The sequence below is a fragment of the Dendropsophus ebraccatus genome, chromosome 6, assembly GCF_027789765.1.
Source record: "Dendropsophus ebraccatus isolate aDenEbr1 chromosome 6, aDenEbr1.pat, whole genome shotgun sequence".
Lineage (NCBI taxonomy): Eukaryota > Metazoa > Chordata > Amphibia > Anura > Hylidae > Dendropsophus > Dendropsophus ebraccatus.
In genome coordinates, this window is record NC_091459.1 from 38,162,910 (window position 1) to 38,179,245 (window position 16,336).

General features: G+C 39.5%; 1 protein-coding gene across 2 annotated transcripts in view; it reads right to left on the reverse strand.

The window, feature by feature from the left end:
- Positions 1-16,336, reverse strand: part of AK9 (adenylate kinase 9) — an 83,062-nt gene that overhangs the window by 62,258 nt on the left and 4,468 nt on the right. For both annotated transcript variants that reach the window (XM_069974826.1, XM_069974825.1), the window contains exons 3-6: positions 14,345-14,408; positions 11,324-11,376; positions 10,131-10,227; positions 315-427 (exon numbers count right to left, since the gene is read on the reverse strand). In XM_069974826.1, the coding sequence (XP_069830927.1) occupies positions 315-427; positions 10,131-10,227; positions 11,324-11,376; positions 14,345-14,408 (327 nt within the window). The remainder of the gene's footprint in view (positions 1-314; positions 428-10,130; positions 10,228-11,323; positions 11,377-14,344; positions 14,409-16,336) is intronic.

A 16,336-nucleotide genomic window follows, 5' to 3' on the forward strand; every position in this document is an offset into this window, starting at 1 on the left:
AAAAGCATGTGTACCATTATGTTGATAGGAATATGAGAAACTTAGACGTCGAAGACATAAAAATGAAAAACTGAAAATTGTCTGAATCTCCAAGGGGTTAAATAGACAAAACATTTGTGCTGGAAATGCTCTTAATACAAGAGATTTCAGGTAGTGGCATTTCACTTGGCTGCAGTGGATGCTTGTCTCTTTAATCTTCCCATACTCTATTTATTAGTCATAACTAATAAAGGCTAATCCTATTTATGCAAATCAGATCAATCACCCGGCTAAGCAACATTACAATCCCATCTAAATAATCTCCAGTCTTTCACCTTTATATTTATGATGACATCAGGCTTTAATTTAAAATTCTTTATTATTTCAATCTGTTCTGGAATCTTTATGAATTCTTCAGAAAGGAATGGCAGCCCACAAAGCACATAACCTAAAACATGGATGAAAAATGTTGGTTATTTTAAATAAACTAATTAAAAAAGAAAATTTTAAAATGATTTCTATTATAAAATGTGATTGATTTTAAATAAAAGAAGAACAAACCTAACAGCTATAAGACAAAAAAAATCACAATAGAAAAAAACATGGTCAGGCAATATTTGAAGTGAGGCGGATAACGCATAAGCCAATATATTGAGTCACATAAGCTGTTTTGAGGGCCCACAAGGGGAATTTGACAAATGGGGGGGGCGCCAGAGATTAATCTAAAAAACAGGGTAAGAATATAAGGGAAAGAGGATAAGTGTAGGGCTTAAAATAATATCCTACAGTTGTTTATTTATTGGAAAACCCGTTCCCCATTAAAAGAAACAGACTGTTTCTGCCATGAATGGACAATCACTAGTTTGGCTGCTAAAAAGAAGAATGTAAGGAGGAAAAACTGTGTACCTAAAGGGGTTATCCAGCGCTACAAAAACATGGCCACTTTTCCTGTACTGTTCAGGTGTGGTTCATAATTAGGCTCCATTTACTTCAATGGAACTGAGTTTCAAAACCCCACCCAAACTGGAGACAACAGTACGGGGAAAGTGGCCATGTTTTTGTAGCGCTGGATAACCTCTTTAAGTTTCCCAGTATCACAATGCAAAAGTGCAATCCAAGGGTCATGCTGGAGAATTACATTAAACAGGGTATGAATTAGGGCATATATGTAAGAGTCCACCATACTTGTAACATTTCCCCAGTTTCAGGGCTTCCCCTGAAGCAAGAAAAGGTAGCCATGGACAAACTAAGCTACCCACAAAGATACTAGGTACCACGTCATAAGGACTTTGTAAGCAGAGGTGTGAAGGTATATAATAATATAAATATATATCAAAAACCATTGCTATTCCTTAACTTCAGTCTTAGCCCAATATATATTTAGCATATGGAATCTGCGTGTGAAGGTTTTTTGTTTCTGCCATGCTGCTGGACAACAGACCCTCTTGTCAATCAAACTATACCATCCTGGATGTATTGAGAGGAGCCCTGGCCCTAAATGGAAGTACCAGACCTTTACTGTGAAGTCATGAATATACAAAGAACTGTGCCCTGTCTCTGGACTGTAGCCAATGAGAACTTAACATGTATATTCTTGTCCATTTTGAGCCCACCCTAAACTGTATAAGACCCCACTGTATTTGCAATAAAGTGGTGCACCCTGCTGAGAGAGGAGCGATACCAACGCACGTGTTTGGTGTTATTTTCTCACTGCCGGCCTCAGCGTTATAATTTGGACAGGGATGGTCATTCGAAGAGGGGTGATACAAATCACCCAAATCACCCTTTCAGTGGCGCTCAACGTGGGGCCTGAGGTCTTCACGGGACAATTGATCGCGAGGACCGACAACTTGCTACATACTGGATGACCCCAGGACCTGCCTAAATTAGGAGGCTGATCACCTCCACTAAAACACGGTAAGTCTGCTGATTTTTTTATAAATCTGTGGCTTATGCGTGTATTAGACGGTCCTTGGGAAACTGGGTGTGGCTATATCGATCCTTTAGATCAGGACTGAACGGCCAGTTTTATTGTCCCTGTTGTACTGACCCAAGAACCCTTATTGTGTATATGTATATATATATGTGCATACACAGCCGTACCGACTGACCATACCCTGGGTTGGTGGAAGTGGTTTCCCTTAGGAACTGTGTGACTGAGGACTCATTGTTGGAGGACTCTTTTGAGGTGAAGACTCTTGGTTAGAGGACTCTTGGTTAGAGGAATAGTTACAGTTATCGGTTGTTCATTTTTACTGTGTCAGTGACATTTTATATGTCCAGGAACTGTGAGGGACCTCTGGGGATTATTAAGTCGTGCTCCACACTGCGGGGGACGTGGGACCCTTGTTGTGTATAAATTGGACCCTACATTGTGGAGGACGCGGGATCTCTACAGGTAATCTCTACAGGTAACCGCCTCCTGTTGAGACCGATAGATTAGCTACGGTAACAACACGAGGAGTAGGCTGACGCAGGGAGACTGGGCGCGGTGTGACGCGGAAGTAGGATTTTCACTCAGTTGCTCAGTTTTTGGGGGTTACTGAACTCCAAAGGGAAGATTATGACTGTATTGAATACTCTGTCTGAGGAAGGTTGTGATTTTTCTTTTTTGCTGTTTTTTGTATTTTTACGGGGGTCAGCGAGCGTCCTGGACAGTGTGTGTGACCTTTTGGTCTCACAAGCAGGATATTTTTGTACACAGGATAGCATTCGGTGTAATCCGATATTCACCTTGTGAAACAATTTGGGATTAGCCCTGATTGAATCACGGGGGAAGAAACAAGCTGACACCTGGACGGCGGTGTAGGGGAACCAGTCATAGTCCCCTGTGGGGAACAGAAACCAACAAACATAATGAAAGGCTTACGATTTTTGTTTAAGCCAAAAGTGTGTCTTGAGGGATACAAGACTCCAGTGGAGTTGGTGGTTTGTAGAGATAAAAAGCTGATGGATTTGTGTGGGATATATGTAATTGGAATATTGTAATGGAAAGGTTAGTGGATATTTATATCATGTTGAAAACGATCTGCCACCACCTTATAATGGTAGCAATCCCCAGTGCTGAGAGTGTCTCTATTGTGGCCAGCAAAACCCACCCACAGCTGAGTATTGTGTTTCTTGTAGGAAGGGACACCCCTTAGGGTACACCCACTAGGCCACAATCTACATATCCTCTTGTTTTAGGGGAAAGTGGGGAAGTCCCTAGTTAATATCAAGGGAGAAAGTAGAAAGGTGTCTGAACTGTCTCTTTAGGTAGTGTAGTGGAAAATGGAAGCTTGTATGGAGTTGTGAATCTGAATGTTAGAAAAGCTTAGCTCCTTAGAAAGCTGGGTTGCTGGATGAGGTAATATCTTTCCTCTGTGTTTTGTGTTCTCAGTGCAGGGTCTGAGGCTGATTTATTGCCTATGTCTGTTACATGGAGTTGGTGGGGGTAGTGCTATTGCATAGCAAATGTGTGTATTTTGTGTTGTGAGTAGTATGTCATTCTACAGAGTCAGACACATCCCCCTGCTCAGTAATATCTTTGAGGTCTGGAGTATATAATGATTTTTTTGGGGTACTGCAGTTGTGTGTTATTTCTGAGAGTTGCAATCAGATTGTGTAAGATTTTTACAATTCTAGTCTCAGGTTTAGAATGTTTGAAAACTAAACTAAAAAATAGTGACTGCTGCTTTATCTCCGTAATGGAAAAGTTTTGTTTATTTGAGATAAAAATAAAAGTAAGGTAAATTAATGGGAAAAACCAGAGTTGTATTGTGGGGACAATTTTGTTGTAGGGCCCTTAGAGCAAGTAAGTTGTTATCTGTGAAGGGATTTTTAGGGTTAAAGAGACTGTTCAGAGGATCTGTGTTTTGTTCTAGAGGAAGGTCTCCATTTTTAGATCCTGTGACCTGTGTATTGGCTTCTGGCTAGGGAGTTATTTTTGAAGCTGCCTCTGTAATTCATATGGCTAGGAAACATGAGAAAAAGAATGTCAGAATACACAGAGAAGACTGACAGGTGATAGAAGACCGAAGCAGCATTACATTTATTAAGGAGAAGATCAGGAAAATGTATAAATTAGGTGAATCTCAATATTTGAGTAGAAATGCATTCAATGATGTAATGAAACAGGGAGTTATCAGGCCTGGTATAGGTATTGGCTAGAAGTAGCCCAGTACAGGAAGGGTCATGATTTATTGGCAAATGACCTGGAGTAAAAAAATAGTTATTCTATTGTTAGCAGTAATATAGAAGAATATGCTAATTAATTGTAATTATAAATTTGACCCTGAGAGAAGAGAATTATTAGTTATTAGTTGTTAGTATAACAAATGTATGGTTTAGGGTTATATTTTTCTTCCCCTAGAATTTCCTGTGGAAAATTTGAAAGTTATTAATAAGTATTGGAGTCATTCCTCAGATGTCAGGAAGAATTTGTATGTACAATGTTTCTCTATTGTATCTATTACTTTTCCACATAATATAGCATTATTAGATTATTTCCGGAATCACTCCCAATGGCTAAATTTTATAATATGTGATTCTAATGTTATTCTTTCTCGTTACAGAGTCTCTATGTAAAAGAATATGTGCATCCTTGTATATAATGGTGGATTGTAAATAGTGGCTTTGTGTTAGCATGCACTGTTTTATAATATGTTGCTAATATGTTGTACTAATATAACAGAATGCATTTGATTAAACAATGTATTGTATCTACCAAGTCTTGTTGCATGATATTTTAATTCCCATTTAGTGTGAGCATGAAAGCATGTGCTTAGGAGGTGATTGATGGGAACAGGACGGCCTGGAATGTCCTGAGACAGATACATATATTTGTGTCCATGTTTTCTCTTTTATGTCTATTTTGTCTTTAGAAGAATTTTTTTGGAAAGGCCTATATATATATATTTTTGTTCACCATGGAAGGATCAGAATATTGAGGAACAACCAATACACCGAGACTTGTTGGATCCATTAAACATCAATTTTTGGAAGTTTCCTAGGAAAATACTAAAAGGTTTCAATGCGCATTTTTAAATGGTGGAGTAAATGTAAAAGTTATCTATGATGAATGAGTGACGTGTTGTAGCAGCTGCTCAGTAAGGGGAATGTATGGTACCATGTGTGTGTGTGATGTGACAAAATAATTGAAACAAACCATATGACTAAGGAAAAAGTGTCTTAGTTATGATGTTTATATGAGGAAACATAGGAAAAAATATTAAGTGCACAATGTTTTATTCTGTGACATTATAGTAAAAACATTGACATTTATCCGGATATACATAAAGATACATTTCAGAGGTACATGATGCTTTAGATACAAGGGAGTAATTTTAATCATGTGGTTATAATGATGTCATAATCAGAAGTTGGAGTTGAATTGTTAAAGAGGACCAATCACCTAAATGTAACTGTCCCTATTATGAAAGTATATCTCTCCCTAACTCTATTCATGAAGATACAGACTGCATTTGCAGTCTGTATCTTTATACTTTACCTGATCCTCTGTTCCCTGGCTGTTCCGGTGGGCGCCGCCATCTTGATGACGTCACTTGCGTTCCAGCGGTGCGTTCCAGCGTGACGTCATCAAGATGGCGCCGCCGCCGGAACAGCCAGGGAACAGAGAATCGGGTAAAGTATAAAGATACAGACTGCAAAGGCAGTCTGTATCTTCATAGATAGACTTTATGAAGATACAGACTGTATTTGCAGTCTGTATCTTTATACTTTACCTATCCTCTGCTTCAGTGCCGCACGGCCGGGCGCCGCCATCTTGATTACGGGCCTTGCGTTCCACCGCTGGAACGCAAGTGACGTAATCAAGATGGCGGCGCCGGCCTTGCTGCACCGAAGAAGAGGATAGGTAAAGTATAAAGATACAGACTGCAGAGGCAGTCTGTATCTTCATAAATAGATTAGAGAAGAGGGACTAGAAAATACACAGCGATCTTGCGCTGTATAGCGCGAGATCACTGTGTATTAACGGAGCGGCGGGCAAAGGATCATGGGAACCTTTCCTGCCGCTCTGCATGACGGGAGTTTCCTGTCTCGCGCCGGCTCTTTTGAAAAGAGCCGGCTCGAGACAGGAAAATAAAAAGTGAATAATTAAAAAACGTGACAATAAAAATAATGAATTATATTTACAAATGTTAATAAAATGATGATTTACATCTAATTAGGGAATAAAAATTTTTTAACTTTCGTCCATGATTGGTTCTCTTTAACTAAATTTTGTTTTTATTTCTACAGGACTCTTTATGGTGGGATTTCAAAAGAGTTTACATATAATGACACAGATGCAGTGTATATACCTACAGGTGTATAATTATTAGATAGGTGTATGGATAAGTGCATGTATACATATACACACAGCTGTATGGTCATTGGGAATATCTGATTATTGTTAGTGGGTCCTTGTTAGTATACTTCCCATCACTGATGTCTCAGATTACAGTAAGACAGCTGCCAAGTTCAGCGAGTGTTTCACATAGATCAATCTGGGTTTAAACACCACTCACTGATACCAATTTGTGGGTAATAATGTTAAAAACAATATAATGTGGGAATATTAATAAAAATGACATTTTATGTTGTGACATTGTTTAGGTAAATAAAAGAATTAGTATATACATTGGAATAACACATGAGCACAAACATTAACAAAACAAGGTCTATAATAAGCATATTGTTCTATTATATAGAGGCAAATAGAATTCTATGTTATGATACACTGTGATTATCATAGGATAGCAATGATTACCAAGTTTTTGGTATAGGATAGGGAAGAAAAGGAAGAAAAAGAAAATCTTCAATCAAGACATCAAAGCTTACAATTCTTTGCAAAGATTCTTGATATCTGATGTTTCCAAACTCCAGCAGATGACCAGAAGCAGGAGAAAGAGACTGGCCTGTAACTTTATCCAAGTGAAGCACTTGATATGAGAACATGAACCATGGACAGTTTTTTCTATTGTTTTGTTTAGACAACAGACATGCTGAGATCTCTAGTACTACATCTACATCGCTATATTGTCATTGAACTTTCTTCAGGCTATCTATCCTGGGACTATGCCATCTTCATGAGCGACATTTTCTGTAACCTTATCAAGCTAACTGCAGATGCCATGACCTGAGACCAAGTATGCGGCCTATGAGGGAAGTTGTGTATGGTTCTTTACAGTCTACAACAAGTTTACAATGGACTTTTAAAGATTTTGTTCATTTAATTGAATCTCCTCAAGTGGTCACGATGAGAGAGGAAAGCCTATATCTATATAAGCTGAATAAGAATTAAAGACGACCCTTGCAGAGGTTTCCTATGAGAAGTCAGATGAAATGTGAAAGCTGCTGTTCATCAAGGGGGGTTTCAAGGATTTTTAACCCTTGGTTTGCTCTTTCAGAGGCCTAGCAGATGTTACCTCACAGTTTCAACTCCAGAGAGAGACAAAGAAACAAAGAATGCTTTCCATGCAAAGAAAGTGAAGTGTATGGCTGCATGAGGAATAATCTATGGACATTAGCTTGTTGTTTACTTTTTTATTATTTGGATGAACTTTAAGAACTTTAGCAATCAAATATTTAATTAATAATGACAGAGATCTATAAGTTTGTTATACCAAGAAGAATGAAGTCATCTGAACTACTAAATTTATCATGGCTCACAATGAAGACAAGAAGGTGCATTCTTAGATTAGGTTTAGCTAGTATTCTATTGTTTTGTGAAACCAATCACAGTTTATCATAACACAAATATTATAAATCATAGTATGCTTATATCTATAGTCCTTATATAGACAGGTTATTATGGACATTGCCATGTGTATCCATGAGAGGAGATTAAGAAAGAAGATTCAGTAATGGTTTGCTTCTAAGGTTATTGTTCATTGAAAAATCTTAATGCTTTGAAGGATCGATACAATGTATCTCACCCTCATGAGGGGGGAAATGTTAAATATGATGGGTTGATTTTACAATGAACAATTGGATTGTATTGGATTGGAGTGCACGTTTATAAACTACTGATACCATTTTAGTACAGCACTATTCATAATTTCATATGCACTATTCATGGTTTCATATCATATGGAGGGTAGTGTTGCTAGTTATAAATAAGAACATAGTATATAGTACAATATCTATACATATATAACTGTAAACAGGTTATGCAGACATATAGAGGTATATTTGTCATGGTCACATATGTGTAGACGCATACACATAATTATAATAAACACACCCAAACATGACATTCACAGACAGTGTATTTTGTGTAATTGAACTCTTTTTAATTTTCCTATAAGTCTTTTGATTTGCTTTTAAGTCCAGTTATGACCGCACCGGTTTCTGTCAATAGCAACAGACAGATTTAGGAGAGGAAGATGAGGGGTTTGTTTAATAATGATATAAGATTTTGGGTGAAAGATAATTTTAATGTGATGACTCTAGATATTGGGGAGTTGTAACATTAAAGTAAATGGGAAATGATTATGATTCCGATGATATTCCCTCTCTTAAGACGACCAAATATTATCAAGGTTGTAATAGCATAAAATAGGATTTAGGGATAATTTAGTGGGAGTCCCCTGGTCCTGGGAAGTCCAAGTACAAAGGGGGGTGACCCATTAGGGGCCGCTCGTCTCAAAATTGGTGAAACCTCCTTTACCCTACCCGCCTGGGACCAGACGGACTCAAAGGCCCCAAGGGATATTAGGGAAAGTTTATTAATTGCAATTGTTTTTAGGGGGGACTGTGAAGGTATATAATAATATAAATATATATCAAAAACCATTGCTATTCCTTAACTTCAGTCTTAGCCCAATATATATTTAGCATATGGAATCTGCGTGTGAAGGTTTTTTGTTTCTGCCATGCTGCTGGACAACAGACCCTCTTGTCAATCAAACTATACCATCCTGGATGTATTGAGAGGAGCCCTGGCCCTAAATGGAAGTACCAGACCTTTACTGTGAAGTCATGAATATACAAAGAACTGTGCCCTGTCTCTGGACTGTAGCCAATGAGAACTTAACATGTATATTCTTGTCCATTTTGAGCCCACCCTAAACTGTATAAGACCCCACTGTATTTGCAATAAAGTGGTGCACCCTGCTGAGAGAGGAGCGATACCAACGCACGTGTTTGGTGTTATTTTCTCACTGCCGGCCTCAGCGTTATAATTTGGACAGGGATGGTCATTCGAAGAGGGGTGATACAAATCACCCAAATCACCCTTTCAGAGGTAACATTTATGCAACGATTTGAGATGGTAAACCATATTTTAGAGCAATATGCAGGGTCTCAATGTTAAATCTCACATCCATGTGTGAACATAAGTATGTTGGGTGTGGTGGTGGGGATGGTTGAGGTACGTAAATAAAAGGGGGCACATAAACTAGAGAGTAGGGGCACATGAACAATTGCTGGATTGTTCATGCAGTTTGTGCAGGAAGATATGCGCCTATGGCCACATTCACACAACGTATATTTTATATATTGCGTATATTGCGATTTGCAACAACGGCTGTGATTAATTCAAAACATGCATTGCGCTGAAATCAATGGAATCTTGGCTGGACTGTATACACATAGTATACATTCTGGCCGGGATGCCTAGAGGCCGCAAGGGGGTCTGAAATTTCAGTTTTGTGCGGCCGCTATTTAATGAATAAAGGCCACACAAAACTGTCAGTTCATACAATGGAAAGTGTGTCTGCGGCCGTACTGTCCATTGTGTGCAATGGTGAATTGGGATGCGGACACACACGTATGGGCCCGCATCCCAATTCAACATAAATGAAGTTCATCCAGCCGGTACTGCAGCACTGGCAAGGATGATCTTCACTGATACCGACTGTTTTGTGACCCAGCTGGGTCACAGAGCAGCCAGTGTCTTACGCTGTGTGAACCCGTCCTATGGCTGTATCCAAGTTTTCCAGGAATCCCTAGGCTGCATCCAACTTCTGCAGCCACTGGTATTCAAATGCTAAACGACTGGACTTACGTATGCTTGAGTTGCGCTCATCTCTAATCCGTACATTTCCCTTTTATCAGCCATATTACATAGAGGGAGAGTTATTTGGCTGACAAATAAAATATGCAGAAACTGCATCATAGCAGTATTGTGCAAACAAGCCTGTTCATTGTATAGGGTAACACATTACCATGGTGTGCAACTTCTGCAGAATTTATTTTGTCCACTATAAGCTGTATAATCAGGTCATCTTGTACACTCTGACCCTTGTAAAGGAGTTCTTGAATCTGCAAAGAGAAAAGTCACAAAAAAGCCGTCAGGGACTGTACCTAGAGTGTATCTAGCATATGTAGTTTGTATTTTCACTTGTGTTTAAATTTTTCTTTAATTCCATATGTAAGGCCTAGCACTCATACGTATGCCAGCCTATAAATCCAATAGATTCATATTTTCTATGTTTTTTTGTTTTCTATGCATCACATGTAAACTTGATGCTCTTCAACGTTGAGTATTTTAGCATAGGATTGTGAGCTATTGGGATTCAATCTTGCGCTTGTTGCACTTGGCTGACTCTAATGGTCCCATCCACATTGAATGGAGCGGCAAGGAGCATGGAGAAAGCAGAGCTTAGAAGCCTGTTCTAGTAGTCATGAGAGTCCCATTTGTGGGGTTCTCAGCAGTCATATAATTATTACCTATCCTGCAGAAAAGTGATAGATATCATCTAACAGACAACAGCTTTAATTAGATTGACTGGAACAAAAAAAAAATGCAAACAAGCAAAGCACACACAAGAGGCATAAAGGCCTAGATATCGGAATCTGTCCAAGACAAAAACTGGAGAGATTTGCCCATATCTACCAATCTCAGCTTAGCTTTAATTTTACCATAGCTAGAGTTTTGTCTTAGACAGATTCAGAAATCTAGACCTTAAAGATTGTAAGCTCTTGTGAGCAGGGCCCTCACAGTATTTGACTTGATGGCTAAACGTGTATTTCTGCAATGTGTTATTCTGTCTATATACTGTATGTACCCTCAAAATTGTAAAGTGCTACAGAATGTGTTGGTGCTACATAAATAAAATTATTAATAATATTATTATACTGACTGACATAATAAATACTATAATGTATTGCTTAAGCTGGCTATACATCTTTAATAACTGTCAGCCGAATGATCGTTCTTTCTCACCTCTATCTCCCCCTTCTCCCCATACACAGAAACATTAACATTCTCTATGGGAAGGGGAGGAGTAAGCCACAGCCAAACTGCTCTGGCAGCAGCTTATCTCTACAAGACCAAAGGAGTCAGGCAGTGATACACTGTATGTGTGTAAAGCACTCTGTAAAGTATTATTTTATTCAACAAATACACAGTACCAACCATAATGCCTTGCTCTGTTCCCTGCTTAATTTGCTCTGTAATCAGTTCTTTGGCTAGAAAAAAAAACAAAACAGAAAAACAAAGTCATTAGAGGTCAAGTATTTACTAAACCAGAAGCGAAACTAGGGGGGGGGGGTTTCAAGGGGGGCTGTGTTCCTTGGGCCCACACTGGCAGGGGCCCACTGAGGTCCCAGACGGATAATGCTGTCTGCAGAAGCTATTGCTTTTGCAGACAGCCTTAACACGTCTGTAGGGGCCCCCAGATGGCATCAGCGCCCGGCAGGTGCGGGCCCCCTGCTCCTGGGGGCCCCACTCAGTCACCTGATGCTGCCCCTGGCCGGGGATGTTCTGCTCTCTCCTCTCTTCCTGTTTCCTCACATGTTGCACTGCACACTGTAGCTCTGCCCCCTCAGCTACACACTGCTCTGCATAGTGCTGTGTGAGGAGGGGAGGAGGGGCAGCCATGAGAGGAGCCGAGGATCCTGCAACTAGATGGCTGCCAGGGATTGTGAAGAGGAGCAGCAGCAGCAGCTGACTGACAGTGAGTGATCATCATCATCTGTGTGTCTGTCAGGCTGCTGCTGTGTGCTGTAAGTTATAGAGGGCAGACTGAGTGTGGGGTAGTACAGAGAGCCCCCGTCCTGATGCTGGAGCCTGGGCATCTCTGTACAGGCAGCAGCTTCACTCAACTGGTTTTAAGTTTATTCATTTGCTGCCAATAACTTTGCCCTCCTCCCCTGTGCAGAGCTCAGTCCAGCATGGTGGTTCCTTTTATTATCTACCCCCCTAAACAGCAACAGACAATGTGTCCTATCTGTGCCCCAACAGTGCCACCTCCAGTGTGTTATCTCCCTCTTTTACCTCCCCTTAGGCTATGTTCACACTACGTAAATTCCATGGAAATCACGGCCATTGTTACAACGGGCGTGATTTCCACGAAACTTATGTAGTGCTGCAGGCTGAAGGGATCCCGGCCAGAGTGTATACACATCATATACGCTCTGGCCGGGATCTCTCACGGCGCCATAAAAAAACTGACATGTCAGTTTTCCGAAGCCGCTATTCACTGAATAGCGGCTGCAGAAAACCCTGTCAGTGCACACTATGCAGTGAGCGGATCTGGCTGTGGGGAGTTCTGACGCAGGCGCGCACTAATGTGCCCAAATCAGAACTCTGCAGCGCAAAAGATCATCCGGGATGAACCTTTCAGAGACCGGACGTTCCGTGTCCCAGCCAGGTATATGGCAGCCTCCAAACTGTCCAACAGATAAAGTAGGTAGAGATAAGGGTTGGGTGTGCTGGATTTTGCCACCCACTATTTTAGATAGATAGATAGATAGATAGATAGACAGGTAGATAGATAGATAGATAGATACTAGATAGATAGATAAATAGATAGGAGATAGATAGATAGATAGATAGATAGATAGATAGATAGATAGATAGGAGATAGATAGCAATGCCTACAATGTGAATAACAACTTACAGATCCTCGATGGGTGTATTACCGATCAGGACACCATGGATCCTGACATCCACTAATATGAACTATTATGAACTTGGACTTGTATCATTTAATGCAACTGACCGGCCCGCTGATAATTTTTCAAGGCGGATTTTTTCATTTTTATTTTCACTTTAAGTATTTTTTCACTATATATATGAACGTATACAGAAATAATGGTTGTAGCACTAGTAACACTATATTGTGAAGCAGATCTATATTTATTTACTTGCACTAGATGTGTATTTGACACGTGTGTAGGGTGAACACACACCCTAATTTTGTGAGCACCTGTGAATGAGAATATAAAATTGTGTCACTAGTAACATGTTATATGCTTGAAAAGGGCCACGAGAGGCGGTTGAAACGTCACACCTATATGGAATAAAAGTCACTTTTTGTGTTTGAACTACAGAGAACAGAGTGCTGCTGGTTTATCTACGTATATAGGAGATAGATAGGGGATGGATAGATAGATAGATAGATATGCAGATAGATAGGAGATAGATAGATAGATAAATATGCAGATAGATAGGAGAGAGAGATAGATAGATAGATAGATAGATAGATAGATAGATAGATAGATAGATAGATAGATAGATAGATAGATAGATAATAGATAGATAGGAGATAGGTAGTGGTGCCATTTTTGGAAGAAAGCAGCTATGTTTTTCTAACCTTAGATAACCCTTTTAATTTTTAGATGGTTCTATATGTGAAATGTAGAAGCTACTATAACTTCTCTCAATCCTTATTCACTAATGTAATAGAATAAAGCCTTTGTTATTCAGAAAACATTGTCGTCTGCCAAGGTTCCCTATGGGTAACATAATCGGTTAGGGGCCCACTCAGACTCACTCGTCCCCCCTAGGCTGAACCCCTAGCTACGCCCCTGTACTAAACCTATATATCATGCACACATTTCGATTTAGAATAAATATACATATGAAAACAGCCCCACTTCACAGAACAAATTAACAACACAAAAACAATTGGAAATTCATTCTACTGCCTGGCAAAGTAATACTTAAACTTCACAGAAAGGTCAGTTTCATACGGCCTGGCTTTTAGCATCTGCTTTATGACTTCAACACCTGTCCGCGGTGCTTGAACTTAGATCAAAGTAGAGTCCTGTTATGACTGATGAAAACTGTTTAATGTGCCTCAGAAACTACAAGCAGAGTTTGTGAATAAGCATTAGAAAGTTTACAGTTTGTATAAATGGGCAAACAGCTTTAAATGCTTAAGTTTGCCATTCATTTCAATGGGGCTTGTTACTGGAGCATGCTCTACTCGAATAATGAGCACACAAGCATTTTAGTGCTTGATCACTTCTAGTGAGAAGTATGCTCCTGAGAAGACCCATCTCAAAGCAGACCCCAGAAAATGCTCCTGTACAGCCAACAGACCAGTCAACACACCCCAATAATCTTATTAGAGCCCTACCACCCCCACCTTCCCTCGAAACTGATTTTCTAGTTTAAATGCTTGAAACCACACAGACAGAAAACCAGTACCTTCAATAAATATGCAGTTCCACGCCTGTGAGAGCTTCTTCCCAAGAGTAGCCTTTCCTGTACCCTAGAAAAGATAAATGCTAAGTATTGTCTATCACATAAATGCACATACAGCGATAGAGCCAGAAGCGAAGCTACAAACAGTAGTTGGGATTTCAGCAGTCCTGGGACCGATATACACAGAAACAGAGAGATGAGAGAACAGACATCAAGCACATTTGGCACATTTTCCAGACACTTCAACTAATAAACTGTATTATAAAGCGTCCATCCACAGGAAGTGATTTAAGAAATGTTTATAGTACTCTTAACCCTTTGAGGACCAGGCCCAAAATGATCCAGTGAACCGCGCAATTTTCATTTTTGCCTTTTCGTTTTTTTCCTCCTCCCCTTCTAAGACCTCTAGCACTTTTTCTATCTAGAGGGCCATGTGGGGGCTTGTTTGTTACAGGAATAGTTGTACTGTGTAATGGCATCTTTCATTTTACCATAACATGTATGACAGAATTCCAAATATATTATTTCTGAAGATATAAATTGGTAAAATCGTAAAAAAAGAATGCAATATGGCAACGTTTGGGGGGTTCCTGTGTCTACGTAATGCACTATATGGTAAAAGTGACATGATACTATTACTCTCTATATATATATTTAGTCCGAACACAACCATATGCAGGTTTACACATATTTTCTAATGTTATATATTTTTTTTTTATTGAAATCCTTTTTTTTTTTTGCAAATAATTATTAATAAAATAGGCCTATTGTGACGCTTATAACGGTTTTATTTTTTAACCTACGGGAATCATTTACGGTGTCATTTTTTCCACCATGATCTCTAGTTTTTATTAAAGTGTCACTGTCGTGAAATTTTTTTTTGCAGAAATCAATAGTCCAGGCAATTTTAAGAAACTTTGTAATTGGGTTTATTATCCGAAAAATGCATTTTTATCATGAAAAAGCAGTTTGAAGCTCTCCCCCCTGTCTTCATTGTTCTCCTATGGAGAGAGCTAAAGAAAAGACCAAAACAGGACAACAAAGAGTTAATCTACAAATCCCTCACCCATTATCTCTTCTAACCATCACCAGTGACCTGTCTGAGCTCAGATTACAGCTGTCACCCAGCTCTGTGCCTGTAATCCTCTGTTATCTGCTTTCTGCTGCCGGCTAACTCCCTCCTTCCCCCTCCCCCCTCCCCTCTCCCTAGAGCAGACAGGGGACGACTCTTGCAACAAGTCACAATTTTCAGATTTTTCAGAGTGGATGAAAAAGAGGAAGGAGGGGGGGACCTGGGAAAAGGCTTTTTACATGCAGATAATGGCAGATTTGGCTAATAAACCCAATTACAAAGTTTCTTAAAATCGCCTGGACTATTGATTTCTGCAAAAAAAAAAATAAATACGACAGTGACTCTTTAATACCATATTTGTGAAGATCGGACGTTTTGATCACTTTTTATAATTTTTTTGTATATCTAATGTAACAAAAAATCGGTAATCTGCCCACTTTTCTCCCTCTTTACGTGTATGCAGTTCACCGTTAGTGATGATATTTTAATAAATCGGACAATTACGCACGCTACGGTATATTATATGTTTATTTATTTTTATATGTTTTATTTATATAATGGGAAAGGGAGGTGATTTAAACTTTTATTGGGGGAGGGGTTTTGGGGTGTTTGTGAAAACATTTTTACTTTTTTTTTTTTACACATTTTAAGTCCATTTGGGGGACTTTTACATACATTTATTACATTACACACACTGATTATTGCTATGCCATAGGCATAGCATTGATCAGTGTGATAGGCGATATGCAGATCGGCGATCTGAGCGCACGGAGGCAGGTGAGAGACCGCCGGCGGTCCATTACACTGCGGGGGTCTTGATCAGTAAGTGAAAGGGGACTCCCCCTGTCACTTACACTTAAACGCCGCATTTAAGGGGTTAATGACACACTGCAGCGTGATCGCAGTTGCCTGTCATTAACGTG